This window comes from Nelumbo nucifera, chromosome 1 (genome assembly GCF_055504915.1).
Source record: "Nelumbo nucifera cultivar China Antique chromosome 1, China Antique-T2T, whole genome shotgun sequence".
NCBI classification, from domain to species: Eukaryota; Viridiplantae; Streptophyta; class Magnoliopsida; order Proteales; family Nelumbonaceae; genus Nelumbo; species Nelumbo nucifera.
The window spans coordinates 148,662,433-148,684,095 of NC_142649.1; the positions used below are offsets into that span (position 1 = coordinate 148,662,433).

Here is a 21,663-nt window from a genome sequence, read left to right on the forward strand (position 1 = left end):
GGAATTATATGAAATTTTAGATAGTTGTGGTAGTAAAGTTACATTACTGATGGAAGAGGGTTTTTTTCGAGTTTACCCTTTTAACAGGATTCGGAGGGAATCTACAGAGTAGAGGCGCCGTTAACTAAAACTAATTAGTCTAGACTCTAGATTCTAGAAGATGTGTGGCCGACCGGACCCGGTCCAGGGGGGTATAATTCCCTTCCCTCCATCTCTCAAACTCCGCAAACGCTACATAGCTAAACCATTCCTTTTTATAATTTGTCAACCATTTAAACAGTAACAGCTAAAGAAATGGCGGGTGGATTCTCTCCAAAAGTGCTGTGCTTTCGCTTTCCCTTTTTATCTGTCTTTGTAACATTTGCACTTTGGAACCACTCATTCACGAGATATCCATGAATGAGCCTCTTTAAATTCATCGTCATCTGATTCCGCATTTGTTTGTGTTTGTGAGAGTCTGAGAGGGAGAGGTGTATGTATGCTATGCTTTGAATCAACTTCGCAAAAATACAAACTAAAACCTCTAACTCCAAGTAAAGAGGAGACTCAGAAGAGATAAACCCCATTAATATGCTCTATGCTTTCTATTTTATCTGACTTATCTCTTAACTCTTCTTCTCCAATCCATCCTCCTTTTTTTTCCTCCTCTTCTCATGCGGACATTGATTTGTGGTAGCTGGCATACCAGCTTCAAAGCTCCTCATGCTTTTAAAACATAAAACAACTCCATTTCTCTCTTCCTCTCTTGTTTCTCTTTTTGATTTCATTAGTCCACTCTCCTCAGAACCCATGAAACTCCATCCCTTCTCCTTCAAAATCCATGTCCTTAAATCAGCTTCTTCTCTGCCTACGGACAATTTGAATTATGGGAAGAAAAAGCTCTAGTTAAATTTTTTCAAGTCGGCGAGGAATGGCAACGACTTGTTTCCGGCCACGCTGGCTTCGAAAACAAAAGAGCAAGCCCCTACCTTTTTCCTCCACGTCAAGCACTCTAAACTCCGACATGGAGAACTTAGAAAAGAAAAGATTTGACAGTTTAGAGTCGTGGTCGATGTTACTGGAGTCCGATAACGTTGAGGCATCGAAAGAAGAAAAGGAGGAATGGACGGCAGATCTATCCCAGCTGTTTATAGGAAACAAATTCGCTTCTGGTGCTCACAGCAGGATTTACCGTGGAATTTACAAACAGAAGGCGGTTGCGGTGAAGATGGTCAGGATCCCAACCCATGACCAGGAGACCCGCAATTTGCTAGAGAAGCAGTTCAAATCTGAAGTTGACTTGCTTTCGCGTCTTCTTCATCCCAATATTGTGCAGGTTCGTTAGGATAAGCTCCATTTCGAGGAAAAGCTACCACGTTACCGCTTGAAAGTTGAAATTTTAAAATGATATTCTGTCTTATTTGCAACATGTTTTCTATTTCTCTAATAAGCGAAGATACAGAAATTCTCCTGCGACAATTTCCTCTACATAAAACCATTCACCCGTTTACAATTTAAGGGTTTGTGGTCAATGGTTCCTAAATACCACAATCCTATATTGGACTTTCTTGCTCTTATTTGTTATTTTTTTTGCAACTTTGAACTGTTTTGCTTGCTACAAACTTGTTCCTTTATTTATAATTCTGAGAATCTATCCTCTTTATTTTTCTTAGACCAATTAAACCCAAGTTACCCATTTGGAGTTAACATAATCTAAGATTTTTTTCAGTTACATTTTTGAGCATGAGTATAGGCCAGTAACAGAACTTTGTTGGTTTTTAAGTTATTTACGTTTCTATGGTAAATAAATTGTTTCTACTGAACTGTCGAACCTGATAGCTAAACCCTATCAGTCGACCTCTTAATAGTGATTAGGCTTCTAATTAAAATGTACAAGGACTAAACTGCCCCTACTTAAGTATGGGACAGAGAACCTCTAATAAGACTGCCACATAAGCTCATAACTTAACCAAGGTGAGTTGACTAATCTACCCTTATTCGGCTAACTCTAACATAAATAATCAAATTGTAGCAGGACTAACAAGTTGGAAACAACCAATAATAGAGAATTGGAGCCCTCTGGAAGCTAGTTGGTTAAAATTGATTTTTGATGGGTGCAGCCTTGTCAACCTGGGTGAATCTATAGGAGGTATGATAAGGGATGAAGTAGAATACTGCTTAGTTTATTGTGACCAGCAGGGCATGGTAAATCTTTAAGGGCTGAAATATTGGCTGTAGTTCAAGGCTTAAAGTTGTGGGCATTGAATAAATGGAGAAACATATTTATAGAGGGGGTATTGTCGAGTAGTCAATTTATGGGTGAGTATAGAAAAAGTGGCTGAGTGGCTCCTTGGAAATTCATTTTCATAGTTAGAGAAGCTCAGACATTAGGAAAAAGTCTGAATTGCTTGTTCAGATGGATTCCATTGTCAGCAAATGAGCTAGCTGATGTCCTAGCTAAATCTGGGGTGTCAAGGTAAAGTCTGGTTTGGAGAAGTCTGGGATCTGGAGATGATTTGTAAATGGTCATGATGAAAAGGAGAATAGCTGGGTCAGCTTAAAGCTGTTCTATTCTTGTTCCTGCTATCTATGTTTTGGATGGCATGCTTTATTCTGATAATGAATGTCCTTCATTCTGTATTTCTGTTGATTCATCATTGTCATCATCATCCAAGCCTTATCCCAACTATATGGGGTTGGCCACATGAATCCTGTTTTGCCATTTCGTTCTGTTTAATGCCAAAATCAGGATCCATGATCAAGAGACTTCGGCAAAAGTTTTAGTACCAGCTGCTAACCTGACAAGCTCTCCTTTATCTGGGCTTGGAACTGGCGATGTAGGACAAACTTACACTGGCAGAGTTTCATTATGTTGTCAATAAATACACACATACAATAAATAATTTAATAAGTGAATAAGTCTGTTTTGATTGCCTGGTTTTTGATTTATGGATTCCTATTTTGTTCTGTCAGCCACACATGAAAAGTGAATAAGTCTGCACTAATTGTTCTGTCAGCCACACGTTAATAAGTGAATAAGCTTGAATTTAGTTCATTGATAGCTTTAGACCAATTAGTGAAGGCATGCCATTTGGAACTTGTAAAAATTGTACTTTCTGGAGATTCTTTGTCACAACATTCTTCTGTAGACCCTTCACCTCCTTATCATATGGAACTTTGGTGCCAAGCATATTCTTATGTGCTATTTTAATAATATGATGCTTGGTACACGAGTTCCATATGATTAAGGTCTTACCTGGCATCTGTTATTAGAACATGGTGCCATATCCCTGAAGAATCTGGCGGGGTCCTGAAGGTTCCTTGATTAAGGTTAGCAAGCATCCTTTTAGCTCACAGAGATTCAATTATAGGAGTCCCTAAGGCTCAGTTTGGGAAGATTATAAATACAAATATGTATGGTGCAAATGTGAGGTTTAGAAATACAGTATACAAGGTTTATACTGTACATATTTGTATTTGTACTCTGAAAATGCAAATATGTTCATTGCAAAACCTTGTATATGGTATCTATAAACCTTGTATTTGTACTGTACATATTTGTATTTGTACTCTTCCCAAACTAAGCCTAAAGTATTTCCGTACTTGATGTACACATTGCAATCCTTCATTTTTCAATTCCAGTTTTCCTCTCAAATAGCAGATAAATATTCTGCCAGTTAAGAATACCATCTGCTCTCCATCTCCAGACCAGACCAACAATTGTTGCTTATCTTTTCAATGTTACAAGTAGTCTTTTGTAGTGTCCTGAAGATTCCAGCTGAATATGTTTAGTATGAAAACAATGTGGATATTACAAGTTCTTATATTTTTTTCATGTAAAGGAACTTATCCAAGTTGTCCTTCATTATCTTATTTGATCTTGTTTATGTGAAATATGGCCTGGAGCTTTCTTTAAAACTAGCCAGAGACGAGGTATCCAGTAGTGAATTTAGAAGTTTCCTATAGGAATGAATGCTGGAGTTCTAAAATAATTTGAGAAATTGATTGTGTTTAACAGTTTAACCATGAATAGAAGAATCTTGTCAAGTTTGTACATTTTTGGAAAGGTAAAGTATAATTTATTACTTAACATATACACATATACACATATACAAATATACAAATATAGTCTATGTACAACTAGATTCTATATATTGGACACCATAAGGATCTGAAAAAGCAAAAAGAGTCATCTTAGATCTGTCTATGCAACATATACATCTTCATGATACTGAAGAAAAAATTTACATCTTGATGATTTGCATGAAAGTAATGAATTGCAATTTCTTGTGTTTTTTATGATTTATCATAAAGGACTAACCCTAAATGATTTTCACTTTTTAAAATGTTGGACTTTTTTTTTTGTTTTGTTTTGTGACAGAGGTGATGTCACCCTTCTTTTACAGTTCATTGCAGCTTGTAAAAGGCCTCCTGTGTACTGCATCATCACAGAGTACATGTCTCAAGGAACTCTTAGGATGTATCTCAACAAGAAGGAACCTTACTCCCTCTCAATTGAAACAATTTTAAGGTTAGCTCTTGATATCTCTCGAGGCATGCAATACCTTCACTCACAAGGAGTGATTCATAGAGACCTGAAATCCAACAATTTACTCTTGAATGATGAGATGCGGGTTAAGGTGGCAGATTTTGGTACTTCATGTTTGGAAACACAGTGCCGAGCATCTAAAGGAAACATGGGTACTTACCGTTGGATGGCCCCAGAGATGATCAAGGAGAAACAATATACTAAGAAAGTTGATGTGTATAGCTTTGGCATTGTGCTTTGGGAGCTCACAACAGCGCTGCTTCCATTTCAAGGAATGACCCCTGTGCAGGCAGCATTTGCAGTCTCAGAGAAGGTAACTAGCTTTTCTGCGATCAGAATTTACTGGCCTTATTGCTATGTGGTTAGTTGATGTCTTTCTGTTCTTGGGTAATTGATGTGTTTGACAACTTTTGGTATTATCTATCTTTGTTTTGGTGATGAAATCTTTACTTTTCCTTGTTGCTTTTTGCAAATATTAATATATCCTATTTAGATGGCTTCTAACATTATGCTGTTTCTATCATATTTATAAGATATCCAAGGTATTTATAGGTAGACCATAGGGACTTCAAACCATGTCCTTCTAGTACATGCGTTGAGCAGGGGTGGAACTATAACTATTCAATCTGTAGTCTTTTCTTCATAGAACTACTAACAGATTGATTACTCAAAAATTTTCTGTTTGGTTGATCTTGTAGCCTAAGAAATCTAAATGGGATAATCCACTTAAGGTTATGTGTATATTACAAAGATATGTTACACTTTTTAACATTTTGATGAGTGGGAGTTTGAGTAAAATTTTCTCTCTGGTTGGCCTCTCTTGGGTCACCCCTTGGCACATTCTTGATTTTTTTGGCAAAGGAGGTGTGGGGGCTTGGGTAAAAGGGGAAAAGTTTTCTGGAATCTTATCCCTCATGCAGTTATATGGGGAATTTGGGAAGAGAGGAATCTTACAATCTTCGAAAATAGGTTCAGGTTGCCTCAGGAAATTCAATCTAGAATTGTCAATCTGTGCAAATCCTGGGCCTCAATCTGTAGAGAATTTGCTGGCGTCTCTTGGATTGACCTTGACAGAAACTTATCTCAACTCTTATCTTCTTCTCCAGTGGTGCAGCATCAGTGCAGACCTTTGTGCTGCAACTCCACAGAATTAAGATTATTCTTTGATGGCAGCTCATTAACCCTGGCCCTGCTGGTATTGGGGGGTCATAAAGTCCTTTAAGGGCGAGTTAATTTGAGTTTACAGTGGTCCAATAGGTGAAGCCAGCTCTGTGAAAGTAGAGCTCCTTTTGCTGCTCTTACAGGATTATGTATTGTGTTGTGCTATACTTATGTTATTAAGTGTTAATGGACTTGGGCTTCCTTATTTTATGTTACTCCATCCCTTACTAATGGGGGGTAAAGTTGTAACCTTATGTGTTTTAGTGTTGCCCTAATATAAATATCAGTTTGATGGGCTGGATAGAGTTAAGCTGTCCTATTCTAAATTTCTTCTTCTTCTTGAATCAGAATACAAACATGGTATCGGAGCATCAAGTCGATCTCATTCTGCTGGCCTATCTTCTTCACCTCATTTTTCGTCTTAAGTTTTCTCTTTTATTGTTGGATTAACAAGGAGTTCTTCAGCTGGTTGTGGTTGGCTGAAGGTTTTTTGGGGTTTGTCCTTGGAAAAACTCCAAGGAGACCCAGAATAGTTGCTGGTATGCCCAGGTAGGGCAAGAAACTGTAGAGTAGTCGTATGGACTACTAGAAAGACCTATTTAACAGGTCTAGCCACTGGACTTCCAGTAGTATCAGTCCAAGAGTTTAGTTCACAGTCTAGCCAAACTTGTTTGGGAAGCTTGAGTAAAGGGGAGTGCTGTTAGTTCTTTTCTCTTGCTGTTGTTCTGAGTTCTGCTAAGGTAGTAGTCGACTACTAAGAAATCTCTTCGTGTAGTAGTCGACTACTAACAACAGGTTACTGTTAGTAGTCAACTACTAAGAAATCTTTTCGTCTAATAGTCGACTACTAACAAGTAGCAGTCGACTACTTGCTACAGGGTATTACTTCGAGTGAGTTCATAATGTCTTCCAGTACTAGTGAGGTATCCTCTGGAGGTTCTAGGACTGTTGACAATGTTATTCACCTTGGAAATCCTATGGTGCAAATTGCTAATGTGAAGCTAGATGAATACAACTATAGGGAATAGGCCATTTCGACAAGATGGTCCATAGTGAGTCATGGACTACAAAGGCTACATCGATGGGAATATTAAGGAGCCCAAGGAAGATGAACCAAATTATAGGACTTGGTGTAGGGAAAATGCAACTGTGGTGTCATGGTTGATGACTTCTATGACTCCCAAAATTGCGAGGACTGTTCAACATTATACAACAACCTACAAGATTTGGGAGAAACTGTACAACACTTATGGTTAAAAGAAAAATATAGCAAGGATTTACAGGCTAAATCAAGACATCTTTCGTTTGACTTAAGGGGACTTGATTGTAGCAACTTATTTTGCTACATTAGAAGGCTTATGGGAAGTGCTTGATCGTCATTTAGTTCTTGAGTGGGATGGCACCAATGACAAAGAAAGGCATGACAAGCAAATTGAAGAAGGAAGAATATTCAAGTTCCTACCTGGTTTGGACCACTCATATGAAAGCATTAGAGCTCAAATTTTGGGGAGAGATGAACTTCCAGGTTTGCATCACGTGTTCTACCTGACTAGGAATGAGGAGATGAGGAGGAAAGAAAGGGGAATCGGTGTTCCACTTCAATCTAGTGAGCAGTTTACACTTGTTTCCAGCACCTCTAAGGGTGTGAAAGGGACTGATAAGAAGAACTTGAAGTGTTCACATTGTGGGGGAGAGAGGTATGTTAAGGATACTTTTTGGATTCTCCATCCACACTTGAAACCAACAGCATTGAGGAAGGGCAAGAAGCCAAACAAGGGTCCCAACTACAGTTCAGGCTATGTTGCCAACCCAAATGTTATAGATGGAGATTCTAAAGGCAACAGTACCAGCTCTTCCAAAGTGGGACAAACCACTACTTCACCAAATAGTTTCCCAGAGTTCACAGCCGTAGAGGTAGATATCCTCAACCAGGCTATGGCTTGGTTGAAACAATCATCCATTGCTTCCTCCCAATTTGCAAGGACAGGTATAACAACTTCCCTTAGTGTTATTTAGTCATCTTCATCAAACTGTTGGGTTAGTGACTTAGGAGTCTCTGAGCACATGACAAATTCATCTTCTTTATTCACTTCTTACAATCTCTCATCTGGGCATGACAAGGTAAAGATTTCTGATGGCTCTCTTTCCATTGTTTCTGGAAAGGGAGACATTCAACTAAGAAAGGGAATTCTTCTCAAACCTGCCCTACATCTTCCAAACTTCACCACTAATTTACTTTTAGTCTAAAAAATAATCAAAACCCTAGATTGTGTTGTAACCTTTTTTCCCACTCATTTTCTTGGACCAGCTGACGAGGCAAACGATTGGGAGTGGTCGTGAAGCTAGTGGCCTCTACTACCTTGATGATGATGCCAACTCAATTCTAAAGGCTTCTACTAGTGGTAGCACTAACAAGAAGCCAAACACAATCCTTTTCACTTGGCATGCTAGATTAGGTCATATGTCCTTCTCATTGTTGAAAGTTTTGTTACCAGAACTCTTTGAAAATGTATCTGTTTAAAGTCTAATTTGTGGTGTGTGCTAGTTGGCAAAACACTGTAAGGCAAACTATCTAAGTTCTATTAGTAATGTTACTACCTTTTTTGATTTAGTTCACTCTAATGTGTGGGGTCCTTCACCCATTGTTTCTATGGATGGCTATTACTATTTTATCAGTTTTATTGATTACTTCTCGTGGTGTACTTGGGTTTATCTTATGAAAGAATGTGAGAAAGTTCCTAGAATCACTATGATGTTTTGTAAGATGGTTGGAACCCAGTTTGGAAAGAAAGTTAAATAATTCAGGTCGGACAATGCAGCTGAATACTTTAAAAACACTTTGAACACTGAAAGCTAAACTACTGTAGCCGAAGTAGTAGAAAGGAGAAGAAGAAGAAGAAGAGATGCTGGAATGTCGAATTGACCTAGCCAGTTGACCATGTTATTATTTATATTTGAATGTAGTACAAGATACAAGTAATTACTGGAATGCCCCTGATTAGTGATGGGACACCCAGTAACTTAAAACATTAAACAGGCTTAGGCCCATTAACACAGGCCCAATTACAGAATAGCTTGAACTTAAGTATAGGCTAATAAGAACTCTTATCAGCCGAACGCTCATATAAAGAGACATCATTCAACATTCTAACACTCCCCCTCAAGCTAAGCATGGATATCAATCATGTTTAGCTTGCCAAGTATGTCCCTGAACTTTGTTGTTGCCAGCCCTTTAGTCAATACATCCACAATTTGCATCTCTGATGGAGTATAAGGCACACAGAGTTCTCCTGAAACAATTCTCTCTCTGACAAAGTGTCGATCAATTTCAATATGTTTTGTCCTGTCATGCTGCACGGGATTGTTGGCAATGTTGATTGCAGCTTTATTATCACAATACAGCCTGAGAGGACCCTCAACCTTAATACCAAGCACATTAAGAAGAGTTCTGAGCCATAAGAGTTCAGCCACCCTGTGTGCCATAGCTCGGTATTCTGCTTCTGCACTTGATCTAGCCACAACATTCTACTTCTTACTGCGCCATGTGACCAGGTTCCCTCCCACAAATGTACAATATCCTGAAGTTGATTTTCTGTCTCCCACAGAACCAGCCCAATCTGCATCAGTATAGGCTTCATTTCAATTCTATTGTTTTTCCTGAAGAGAATTCCCTTTCCTGGGCAAGTCTTCAAGTACTTGAGAATCCTTTCAACTGCTTTCATATGAGGGATCTTTGGAGAGTGCATAAATTGACTAACAACATGCACAACATAAGCAATATCTGGCCGAGTGAGGGATAAGTAAATCAGCTTCCCTACCAATTTTTGGTATCTTTCTCTATCATAGTAGTCCTCCCCTACTGATTCCTGCAGGCCATGATTCTGTTCTATTGGAGTATCTGCTGGCCTGCACCCCATCAAGCCTGTTTCCTCTAGGAGGTCAAGAACATACTTCCGTTGACATATGTAGATTCCCTCTCTTGACCTGGCAACTTCAATCCCAAGAAAATATCTCAAATGACCCAAGTCTTTGATCTCAAATTCAGAAGCTAGAAACTCCTTCAGTCTTTTTATCTCTTCCAAGTCATTCCCGGTAATTAGCATATCATCCACATAAACAATGAGTGCAGTAAGTTTGCTATCCTGTCTCCTTATGAACAAGGTATGGTCTGCACCACTCTGAGTGTACCCCACTTTCTTCATGGCCCCACAGAGCCTCTCAAACCATGCACGGGGAGATTACTTCAACCCATATAATGCTTTCCTCAGTTTGCACACCTTTTTACCAAAGTCATAGCCTAGTGGAGGTTCCATAAATACCTCTTCATGAAGGTCACCATTTAAGAAGGCATTCTTCACATCCAGTTGATGAAGTTCCCATGAAAAATTTGCTTCTAGTGACAATAGAACCCGAATTTTGTTGAGCTTTGCTACTGGGGCAAAGGTTTCTTTGTAGTCAATCCCCTCTTTTTGAGTAAACCCCCTTTGCCACAAGTCTGGCCTTGTACCTTTCAATGGACCCGTCCTCCCTGTGCTTTACAGTAAACACCCACTTGCACCCAACAATGGTCTTCCCCTCTAGCAGATCCACTAAACACCCACAACCTCTGAGTACCTAGAAGGAACACGCACAGAGGAAAGAACATACACAAAGGAGTGATAGGCAGGAGATAAATGTGAGTAAGAAACAAAATCAGCAATGGGGTGCCAGATGGTGCAAGAGTGGATAGGCTTACGGAGAGCAATAGGAAGATCCAAATCAGAAGTATGAGAGTTGGAATTACCTTGGATTGTAGAGACAGATTGATCCGAGTCCAACTGGTTGCTGCCATGAGGTTGAGGGCCCCTTCTTCTTCTGTTGTATGTAAATATCTCTTTTTGTTGCCTACTGGAGCCTTCAGGAACATCTGCAGCATCAGGAGAGGTAACCGGCACAGTGAGAACCTCACTGGGTTGACCCGGAATGCCACAACAAGGAGTAGGAGGAGAGGATGGAAGACCCGAGGCAGATAGGGGAACAAAAAAGGAGGGAGAATGAGAATCCTCTTCCATCCCACTAGTTTCCCCCTGAAGAGGATTCTGAGAAGACTGAAAATAGGGTTGAGACTCAAAGAAGACCACATCTCTGGTGACATACTTTCTCTTGGAGACAGGGTCATAACACTTGTAACCCTTTTGTGTTGGAGAGTACCCCAAGAATATTCCCTTTGTAGCCTTAGGATCCAGCTTGGTCTTCTTTGGATCCTTCACATGTATGAAACATATACAGCCAAAGGCTCGAGGAGGAAGGGGAAAGTCTGGAAGAGTGAGGCACAAAACAGAGAAAGGGGTTTTCATACCCAACACCTTAGATGGCATCCGGTTTATCAGATATGATGCAAAAAGTACAGCTTGAGACTAGTATTGCTTGGGGACTTTGTGCTGGAATAGTAAGGCTCGAGCTGTCTCTAATAGATGTCTATTCTTGCGCTCAACAACCCCATTCTACTGAGGAGTATTAGCACAGGATGACTGATGTAGTATGCCAGCATCTTCCATGAATAAGTTCAAGGATTTTTCAAAGTATTCAGCAGCATTGTCTGACCTGAAATGCTTAATCTTCTATTAAACTGTGTTTCAATCATCTTGCAAAATGCCATGGTTATCCGTGGTACTTCATCCCGTCCTTTTAACAGGTAGATCCATGTGCAACGAGAGTAGTGGTCAATAAAACTGATAAAGTACTGGAAGCCATCAAAGGAAACAATGGGTGAAGGGCCCCAGACATCAGAATGAACCAAATCAAAAGGAGCACAAATTTCATTACTGGAAATTGGATACACAGTTCTACATTGTTTTGACATTTGACATACTTCACAGGTTAGACTCTAACTTGAAATGCCCTTAAACAATTTGGGAAACAACATTTCTAATGAAGAGAAAGACACATGACCTAGCCTAGCATGCCAAAGATGCAACTTAGCTATTGACTCCACACTCTCCGGACTACTGGCAGCAGATGCTTGTAAGGCTGAACCGATGTCTGCATCAAGATAGTAGAGGCCTCCATACTCATGACCGCACCCAATCGTTCTCCTTGTCAATTTGTCCTGGAAGACACAATGAGTAGGGAAAAATGTTATAATACAGTTCAAATTTTTGGTAAGTTTTGAAACAGACAAAAGATTTGAGGTAAAACTGGGAACATGTAAAACTGATTTAAGAGAGAGGTCCTTGCTTAGGTTAATCACTCCCTTTCCAGAGATAGTGGAGAAAGACCCGTCAACAACTCTCATCTTATCCTGACCAGACAACAAATGATATGAAGAGAATAGGGAAGACATATGTGTCATGTGGTCAGTAGCACTGGAATCAATAACCCAAGAAGTAGAGTCAATGGAGCCAGTGACACTGAAGGCAGAGGCTGTACCTGATCTGGCAAGAGATGTAGAAGCAAAAGAATTATTCCTTAGATGGGCTAATGCCCTGCTAAGGACCTCTACCTCACTAGCAGTGAAGCCCAAAGTACCAGTTCCAGAGGAATCAGCAACCTGTCCCATAGGAGAAGAAGACACTGTTGGTGTATTTTGTGAGTTGTCATCATTGTTGCTAGTGACAAGATTCCCACTTGCCGCAGGCCTGTTATCTCTAGAAGAAACTTCTCTGGGTATTGAAGACATCTTGACTGCAGCCATTGTGTAGGTGACACTGATTAAGACTAGCCAAAGCAGTTCTGAAGGTTCTGAACCAGTTTTGGAGCAGATTCTGATTAGCCGAAATGATCACAGCAGGTTCTGACAGTACTCGACACAGTTTCAGACTTGCCGAGACTGCCACGGTTCTGAAACAGTTCAGTTACAGCAGCAAGCAAGGAGTTCTGGGCTGGTAACCGACCTGAAGCAAAGGATTCTCAACTATTGTGCTATGCAGACTCCACTTGAACTTCGAGTACTGCAACTGTAAAGAGAGTGCCCCTCCTTGCGGCCAATACTAGGACTGCTGACATCAGTCCTCAACTAGGGTTCACAGTGCTGAACAATCTGGAGCTGGCAGCTCCCTAGGTAATCTCACAGCAGTGGTGAGGGGTTTCGGACTGATGACCAACCTGAACTTGGAGCTGTTTACCACTTTGCTATGCTGGTAGAAGTGTTCACAGTGCTGGTAGAACACTAGATAGACTTCACTTGGGCTGAACCGAAACTGCAACAGTTCGGGTACAGTAGCAAGTGAACAGTTCGAGGCTGCAACAGTAGCAAGTAAACAGTGGGCTCTGTAGAAGAAGCTAAGTCTGTGCAAGTCTTGCTGGAGCACTGAAGCTGCAACTGTAGAGGAAGCTCTCCCCCTTTCGGCTAGTGCTAGGACTGCTGAAATCAGTCCTCAACTAGGTCTGTCCTATACAGACCTCTCTTAGTAGCCAAATAGCTACTATTTGCTGGAAATAACCTAGTAGGACATCTACTTCTGGGTCTTACTTCCCTTGAGTCCTACAACCAAGAGAAACCCTAGGTTCGAACTTGCTTTACTCTCTTACACCCCTAGGTCTTCACTGCAGCAACCAGAAAAGGAAGAGAGAAGATGAAAAGACAGCAAGAGAAGAGAGTGTGCGCCGGCTGAAACCAGGAAGAAGCTAATGCTCTGATACCATGAAAGCTAAACTACTGTAGCCAAAGTAGCAGAAAGGAGAAGAAGAAGAAGAGATGCTGGAATGTCGAACTGACCTAGCTAGTCGACCATGTTATTATTTATATTTGAATGTAGTACAAGATACAAGTAATTACTGGAATGCCCCTGATTAGTGATGGGACACCCAGTAACTTAAAACATTAAACAGGCTTAGGCCCATTAACACAGGCCCAGTTACAGGATAGCTTGAACTTAAGTATGGGCTAATAAGAACTCTTATCAGCCGAACACTCATATAAAGAGACATCATTCAACATTCTAACAAACACATTCTTTGAGAATGAAGGGACTTTGCACCAATCCTCTTATAGTTACACTCCACAACAGAATGGGGTAGCAGAGAGATAATATAGACATCTCATGGAGACAACCCGTGCTTTATTGTTTCAACACAAGGTTCCCAAGAAATATTGGTTCCATGTAGTACTTACTGCATCATATTTGATTAATAGGGTGCCATCCAGGATACTTGGGTTGAAAACCCCTTTCTTTGTTCTATCTCCTAATGATCCTGTGTTTTCTTTACCACCAAAAGTCTTTGATTGTGTTCATTTCATTCACGTTAAGGATCCAAAAATCACCAAGTTGGATCCAAGGGAATTTCGGGGGGGGGGGGGGGGGGGGGGGGTCCTTGGGTTATTCACCCACACAAAAGGGATATAAGTGCTTTGATCAACATACAGGGAGAGAAATTGTCACCAAAGATGTTACCTTTTGTGAGTCACAATCTTTCTTTGAACCTTCCTAGAATCCTCTTCAGGGGGAGAATTCCTCTGAAATAAATCCATTTGTCTCTGCTCCTATTGTTTCTTCTCCTCTTCCATCCTCTCCTCTTGCCCCTCAGTATTTTGATGGTCTTTGTCCTAACCCTTAAGCCCAAGATGATGAGTTTGCTCCTGCTCCCACTACTCAAGATGATGACGTAGCTCCTACTATAGAAGTTGACAAGACTGTTGGGAAGGAGATGAAAGTGTATTGGAGGAAAATGAAGAGAGGCCTCTGAAGCTGGCCAAGGTAATATCCCTATTATTTCTGACTCTGACTTGAATCTTCCTATTGCTTTGTGGAAACCCACTTGGTCTTGTACTCTTCACCCTATAAATAAGTTTGTCTCTTATTCTTATTTGTCCCTAGAAATTATCCCTTTGTTTCTGCCTTGCCTTCTATTTCCACTTCTTCCAGGTACTCTGAGGTAGTTGCTGACCCTAAATGGAGGGAAGCAATGGATGAAGAAATGAGAGCATTATTAAAGGCTGGTACTTAGGAAGTAGTGGATCTACCAGTTGGAAAGAGCACTGTTGGGTGTGCACTGTGAAACATTAGGCCGATGGATCAATGGAGAGATTTAAAGCAAGGTTGGTGGCAAAAGGGTTCACATAGGAGAACATTGACTATACAGAGACCTTTGCTCCAGTTGCCAAGTTGAACACCATAGGGGTATTACCATCTCTAGCAGCCAACTACAGTTGGGAATTGCACCAATTGGATGTCAAGAATGCTTTTTTGAATGGAGATCTTCAAGAGGAGGTTTATATGGATCCTCCACCAAAGTATAATATGAATGGAAAAGTATGCCGATTGAGGAGGGCTCTATATGTACTTAAGTAGTCTCCTAGGGCATGGTTTGAAAGATTGTGCAAGACAATGAAGACTGTGGGATACTATCAAAGCAGTGTTGATCACACACTATTCTATAGAAGAAATGAAGAGAAACTGATAGCATTGATTGTTTATGTGGATGACATGGTGGTGACAGGAAATGATCCAGAAGAGATTAGAAGACTTAAGAAGTTTTTGGCCTTTAAATTGAGATAAAGGACTTGGGACCTCTAAGGTACTTCCTGGGAATAGAGGTGGCTAGGTCTAAGGAAGGAATTTTTATTTGTCAAAGGAAGTATTCCTTAGACCTCCTAAAGGAGACAAAAAAAATTTGGTTGCAAACCTATTGAGACTCCTATCGAACAAAACCATGGATTGTGGTAAAAGGATGAGGACCTTTACCCAGACAAGGAAAGATATTAATGACTCGTGGGTAAACTTTTGTATCTATCCCTCACTAAACTCGACATTGTTTATGCTGTCCATGTCGTTAGTCAATTTATGCATGCTCCTCAAGTTGCACACATGAAGGCAGTGGAGAAAATACTAAGGTACTTGAAGACATGTCCTGGAAGAGGTTTGTTATTTAAGAAGCATGATAAACTTAATGTTGAAGCCTATATTGATGTTGATTGGGCTGGATCAGCTGGAGATAGGAGTTCTACAACCAAATATTGCACATTTATGGGTGGAAATCTTGTAACCTGGAGAAGCAAGAAACAAATTGTGGTGGTTTGGTCAAGTGCCGAAGCTGAATACTGGGCAATGTCACATGGAGTGGCTGAACTTCTTTGGCTTAGGATACTCCTAAAGGTACTGGGAATCACAATGTCAAGACCCTTGAAGCTCTATAATGACAACCAATCTGCAATAAATATTGCTAATAATCCAGTTCAGCATGATAGGACCAAACACATTGAGATTGATAGACACTTTGTGAGAGAAATGATTGTGTCTGGAGCGTTATGTATTCCTTACATGCTGTCTACAAGACAAGTTGCTGATGTATTAACTAAGGGACTTGCTAAAGCCAGATTTGGAGACTTGGTGTGCAAGCTGGGCATGATGGACATCTATGCTCAGCTTGAGGGGGAGTGTTGTGGGACTTGACAGTGTGGGCCTCGGCCCATTTGTGTTATGTCTTCCTATTTCTTGTTGGGCTATACTTCTGTTATTAAGTGTTAATGGGGGGTAAAGTTGTAATCTTATGTGTTTTAATGTTGCCCTAATATAAATATCAATTTGATGGGCTGGATAGAGTTAAGCCACCCTATTCTAAATTTCTTTTTCTTTTTCCTTCTTCTTTCTTCTTCTTGAATTAGAATACAAACATATTGCAAGAACTCTTGGTCTATCTTCTTTCTCAGTAGTAGGTGACTCTTTAACTGTCATAAAATGGTTAAATGATAATCAAGGGGTGATGGAGATCACTTTGAGACCAAAGCACCGCATAGAATTCGTACTTATTTTAGGTGTAGACGGCATTATCTTAGGGTTACTTTGGTTAATGCACAATTTGGGTTTAATTGTAAAATTTCTTCTTAGTAAGGGGGCTATTTGTAATTTTCATGGGGGGGGGGTTAAGTGGAACTTTCATATTTGGTAGGGACTTAATTGTAATTTTTAGTTCTAGGTTTCTTATAAATACACATTATGTTAGGGCTGTATGACATTATGTTTTTGAGAAATAGAAGTCTTAGATATCCTCTTTCAAACTTCCTCTCTTCCTTCTCTTGTCTTCTTTCTTCTTCTAATTTGTTGTAACAGGTGGTGGTTCTGCATCAAGGGGGCCCCTGGGTTTTGAATCATTACTTGATGGAGGTTAGAGACCTAGCTATTCTTTTGAATGTGTCATGTTTTTGGACTGCTTGGGAGCATGATGCTTTTGCAGATAGCTTAGCTAAATCCGCTGTGCACAGAGCTGATTTGTGTAGCAGGAATATTGCCCCTGGATTCTGATTGGGCAAGTTCCCATTGTCTGTATATCCTCTTTTTGTTATATAATATATCATCTTGTTATTCTCCTTGAAAAAAAAATTGAGTAATTTTTGGCGATGATTAGTTCCCATTCTTCTGCAGAACTTCCACATGTCTTTCTAACAAAGATATTAATGCCACTTAAATTGTATGTCCAGATGGAAACCAATGGTTTTTCTTGTTCCAATCCTTTGTTTTCCATGTATGGTTTCTGTTTTTTGTTTTGAGGGACTATATTTGCCTTCCCTTGCTTGTTATTTGCCTCTCAATAGCAAAAGAACTACTTCATACAAGAAAAATATGTAGGGGGAAGACTTGGATTTTCAAATTCAAATTTGAGATTTTAGATATCCCATCAAGATCTGCATTTTTCTCATGAAGGATACTAGGTTGCACATAAATGTGGGTACTTTCTTTTCCCTTCTTTAAGATTAAAAATTGATCAGTTCTTGATTTTCACCTAGAAATTCTCCAAGTGTGTAAATTTTGCAAGTTTCTGGACTTGTATTTTGATTGTTAAAAAGATTAACTGATGAATTGACCAGATTTCTATGATGATAACTCTTTCACATGAGTTTAAAGTGTTATGCTTCTACTTCAAAATGTGGCTACTTTGTTTTGCCTTTTTTGGCATGTCAGTTTGATAGTGGAACTCCATGGTTATTCTCCACTGACTCCCAGGAGTATACATATAGTAGTATAATCTGTCTCTGGAAAAATGACGTGCATTTGCAGGCTACAGAATTATTAGTCTAGTATGAAGTTATCCCAATTTGAATTGACATTATAGAATTCAGATAAAGCAGAGCTATATACAAATACCACACATCACTCCAATATGCTATTTAATATTAGTTTCATTAGATTGTAGGCTCAAAGCAGATGAACAACATTATGGAATCATCCCAACACAACTGACTTGGTTCAGTTCAAAGAAGATACTATCTTAATGTTTTAAAATTGTTGTATGGAAGTTAAATTATTTTGATTCATGTCATTCGTTTTTCTTGTTTATAAGGTTTTTTATTGAGGAAATCCTGTCAATCTTTAGCAAAGGCCTTGAAGGGAAAATTCATGAAAGAATAGGCAATGTCAATACTCTTGAACCATATCTACCACCTTGTGTGTGTGTGCACACACACATGCATGATAGAGTGAAGCTCTATTGATGAATTTGGGTTTAGATGGGTGAAAGCTTACTTTGATGTTCGAGTGATAAGTTATTGTTTGTTATGACCATTTAAAGATTCCACCATTTGTAATTATATGTCAAGGTCTTATTGTTGAGGAAATCCTGTCCATCTTCAGCAAAGGCCTTGAAGGGAAATTCATGAAAGAATAGGCAATGTCAATATTCTCGAACCATATCTACCACCTTTTGTGTGTGTGTGTGTGTGTGTGTGCACACGCACTGAAGGGATGAGAGATCCATCCTATGGACGCCCAAAAGATTGCGGAATAAGGGGCGAATTTCAAAAATTTTATCTCTCCCTTCAACTGGGAATCGTATTCCCTATTTAGAAAATCATATTTTCAAGGATCAATCTTGAACCATAAACTGAACCAGATCTGAACCAAAAGGAGTGGGAGAGGATTATACCTGATACGGAGAAATACTATCTCCCAATGGAGGTGTTCACGCCCAAGGAAGGATCCAAAATCTGCTCCCACTGAAGATGGCGCAGTGCAGGGTGGAGCAGAATCAGCAACGTTCTTCAAAAGAACTTGATCCTTCGTAAGGATCAACTGGACGACTTGAGTACAGCTCCAACCAATCTTTTCACAAAAGATTGAAATCAAGATCCAATCTTGATTGCTCCCAAGAACTGGAGATCGAACTGAAGGAATGGCAAAAGCAGGAAGGTGGCGGCAGGAGAGAATTCGCAGTATGTAGGAAATCTCTCAATCTCTCTTTCTTTAAGAGAAGAATGCTTTTTATGATGTTGTTGTGTAGTAGGCTGCCGCCCCCTTCCCCTTTTATAATCTCAAAAGGGATCAGCTCCTAATCAGATTAGGAGCTGCTAATCCAAATCATATTTGGGTTAGAAGTCCCTTAGTGATAAGGGATAACCCTTATCTTATCTGCAGATAAGATCAGCTGTCTCCTAATCTAATTAGGAGGTTTCCAGATCTAAATCCCATTTAGATCTTGGACTCTCTGAGTGGATAGGGTCTAAGCCCAATCCTTTCAGCTGACCCTCTTTAGAATTCGCCCCCTTTAAATGACTGATCAAATCAGCCCAGTTCGAAATGGGCTTAAGGCCCATTTAAGGTTATGTACTCAAAAGGCTTCCAAATTGCTGCCCAGTTGGGCTTCCTTGTATGGCGTGGGACCCAAGCATTGATCTACACATCAGCCACATGGGTTCGGCCCAGCCTTTGTTACAAGGCCTGGCCGAATACACTGTTAATGACAGTGCACCCCCTGAAACCCATCAAATGGGCTCTATGGGCCCAACACTTACACTAAGTGGTCCCTGGGCCAAGCCACCTTGTAACACCCAGGGACTGTGGGCAGATGCAAGATTAGCCCATCAGGCATTATCCTCAATGGTCTTACACTTAACCTCTCAGCCCATAATGATCATACACTGCCCGACAAGAGAGGACCTCTCCCTCGGCTGCAAGGAACAGTGTTGCACTCTCCACTTATATGGATCCCGGGAATTAAAACCTTCTTGCAAACAATTTAGAAACCATACATATATACTTTTATATCTTATATAAAATATATTTTGCAAAACAAATCTCAACGGTTGAAATCGGCTGTCGGCAGTCTTGGTTTCCATCAGTGAGAGTGCATCCCCGATCATTACCTTTGTCCGACAAAGGGGCTGATCCTGTCACTATGATCACCCACTCAGATGAATTCTCGGACTGTCCCAACATACCCAGGTTTTGACCCCCGCTAAGGATCTCACTGATAGGTACATCAAAGACAGCCCAATCCGACACCTAGTGTAGTATCATAATCGAGTCTAGGGGTCGGGTGTAACTTTCCAGTTTTGCCCATCAATCTCCAAGGTCCAGGGCAATACTGGAAATCTGGTCCAGTTCAAAGATTCAATTAATCCTACACTGTATGTGCCTAGGGTCTCACCCTGGCAGCTGAGACAGGCCACCCCAACCGACTTGGTGGCACCACAGTGTCAGCCTTGTCAGGATAGGTCTCCCCAGACCGACCCACTGGCTGTGAACATTCTAAACTAACACGAGTCTCATTAAGTGTCCAATTTAAGGGTATTACACAGAAACATACCAAGGGAACATGAATCAAATATGTATCTTTATTCATTTACAATAAACTCATAAAGTACATCATTCTGATTGAAGCTAAGGGCATACAAAACTGTCTAACACGCACGATAGAGTGAAGTTCTATTGATGAAATTTGGGTTTTAGATGGGTGAAAGCTTACTTTGATGCTCAAGTGATAAGATTATTGTTTGGTATGACCATTGAAAGATTCAACCATTTGTAATTATATGTTAAGGTCTTATTGTTGAGGAACAGACTGGAGATAACCTCATCATGGGTTACAATGTTTGAACCTAAAGTGAATTGCTAGAGATCTTCAAAGTTGTCATCTTCTCAGAATTTTGGTCTTATGCCAAGTCCAACCTAAAGCCTAGCCTAGATGGTTGTCTCTCTAAGAAATGGCATCTTAATCATATATGCTATGGCCTTTTTGGTCTACAGAGCAGTATTGATCTCTCTCCAATTATTTCATTATGAAAAAGGAAGTACTATAATCATTGTTATCTTAAGAAAAGTTATTGGAAGATCCTTCTCACCAAGTGGTGGAAGAGGCAGAATATTTTTGAGATTACTATGCTACTGTTGCAATGTATTTGGGAAGATATTGCATGTTGCATGCCTATTCCATTTTCATATTACTAGCGGATATAATAGCCAATCCAGTGACTGTACAGAAAAAGGATATTTCTGTTATCTGTCAGTGTAAATCTTGATTATGGAATTTATTGTATTTAAGCCATTGGTAGGAATAAGGTCTTATTCCTTGATTGAGAAGAAAGAGCCATCATGCTGTAGTCCCAGTGCTAGTTACTTGAAATTTGTGCTGGATGATTGAGTCCCTTGTGGTTGTGGTAGAAGCTATGGTGGCTGAGGCAAAGAAAAGATTGGTGGATGGTTATGGTCACTATGCTGATTTGATGAATTTACTCCTTATGGGACACCGATCATTCAAGAAATAAAATGTTATGAATTTATTCATTGCCATTACCAGTGAAGATTGTCAATTACATGGTGTAATGAAACTACTGGGATTCTGCTCATCCTCCCCTTCAGGCAGGATGAACACCATCTCATAGAATGATATAAAAGATATCTTTAAAAGGATGGTTATAGACATTGATAACAGGAGGCCTTTTGCTACACCTAAACAATGAACACTTTTGCTTAGGTAGGTATCTCAGATATTTCTCATGTTTCTCATAGCTCCTGCAGTTCTACCATGTCTTACTTTCATAGTGTTAAGGAATGGTTAGGCAAGGCCCAACTAGATTTGTGAATATAAGCAAGAGGAAATCTCAGTAGTGTAATTTTTATATTGTAGTTCAGCTTGACAAAGTGAAGTGCACTTGAAAAGTTTTTTATTGTGGATACAAGTACATTTTGTGGTGTTGTGCTCTTATGGTATGTTTGTAGTCTTCAATATTAGAATGCCAAATTCCAATTCTATAAATAATTGCCAACTACTATGTATCAACTAAG

At 39.9% G+C, this 21,663-nt stretch overlaps 1 protein-coding gene across 4 annotated transcripts in view; it reads left to right on the forward strand.

The window, feature by feature from the left end:
- Positions 1 to 273: 273 nt before the first annotated feature.
- The window catches only part of HT1 (Protein kinase superfamily protein), a 43,929-nt gene continuing 22,539 nt past the window's right edge, over positions 274 to 21,663 (forward strand). For 2 of the 4 annotated variants that reach the window (XM_010271765.3, XM_019199303.2), the window contains exons 1-3: positions 274 to 1,315; positions 4,386 to 4,841; positions 16,717 to 16,770. In XM_010271765.3, coding sequence (XP_010270067.1) covers positions 911 to 1,315; positions 4,386 to 4,841; positions 16,717 to 16,770 — 915 coding nt within the window. In that variant the 5' untranslated portion in view covers positions 274 to 910. The remainder of the gene's footprint in view (positions 1,316 to 4,385; positions 4,842 to 16,716; positions 16,771 to 21,663) is intronic. The other 2 variants (XM_010271764.3, XM_010271766.3) reach the window with 2 other exon arrangements.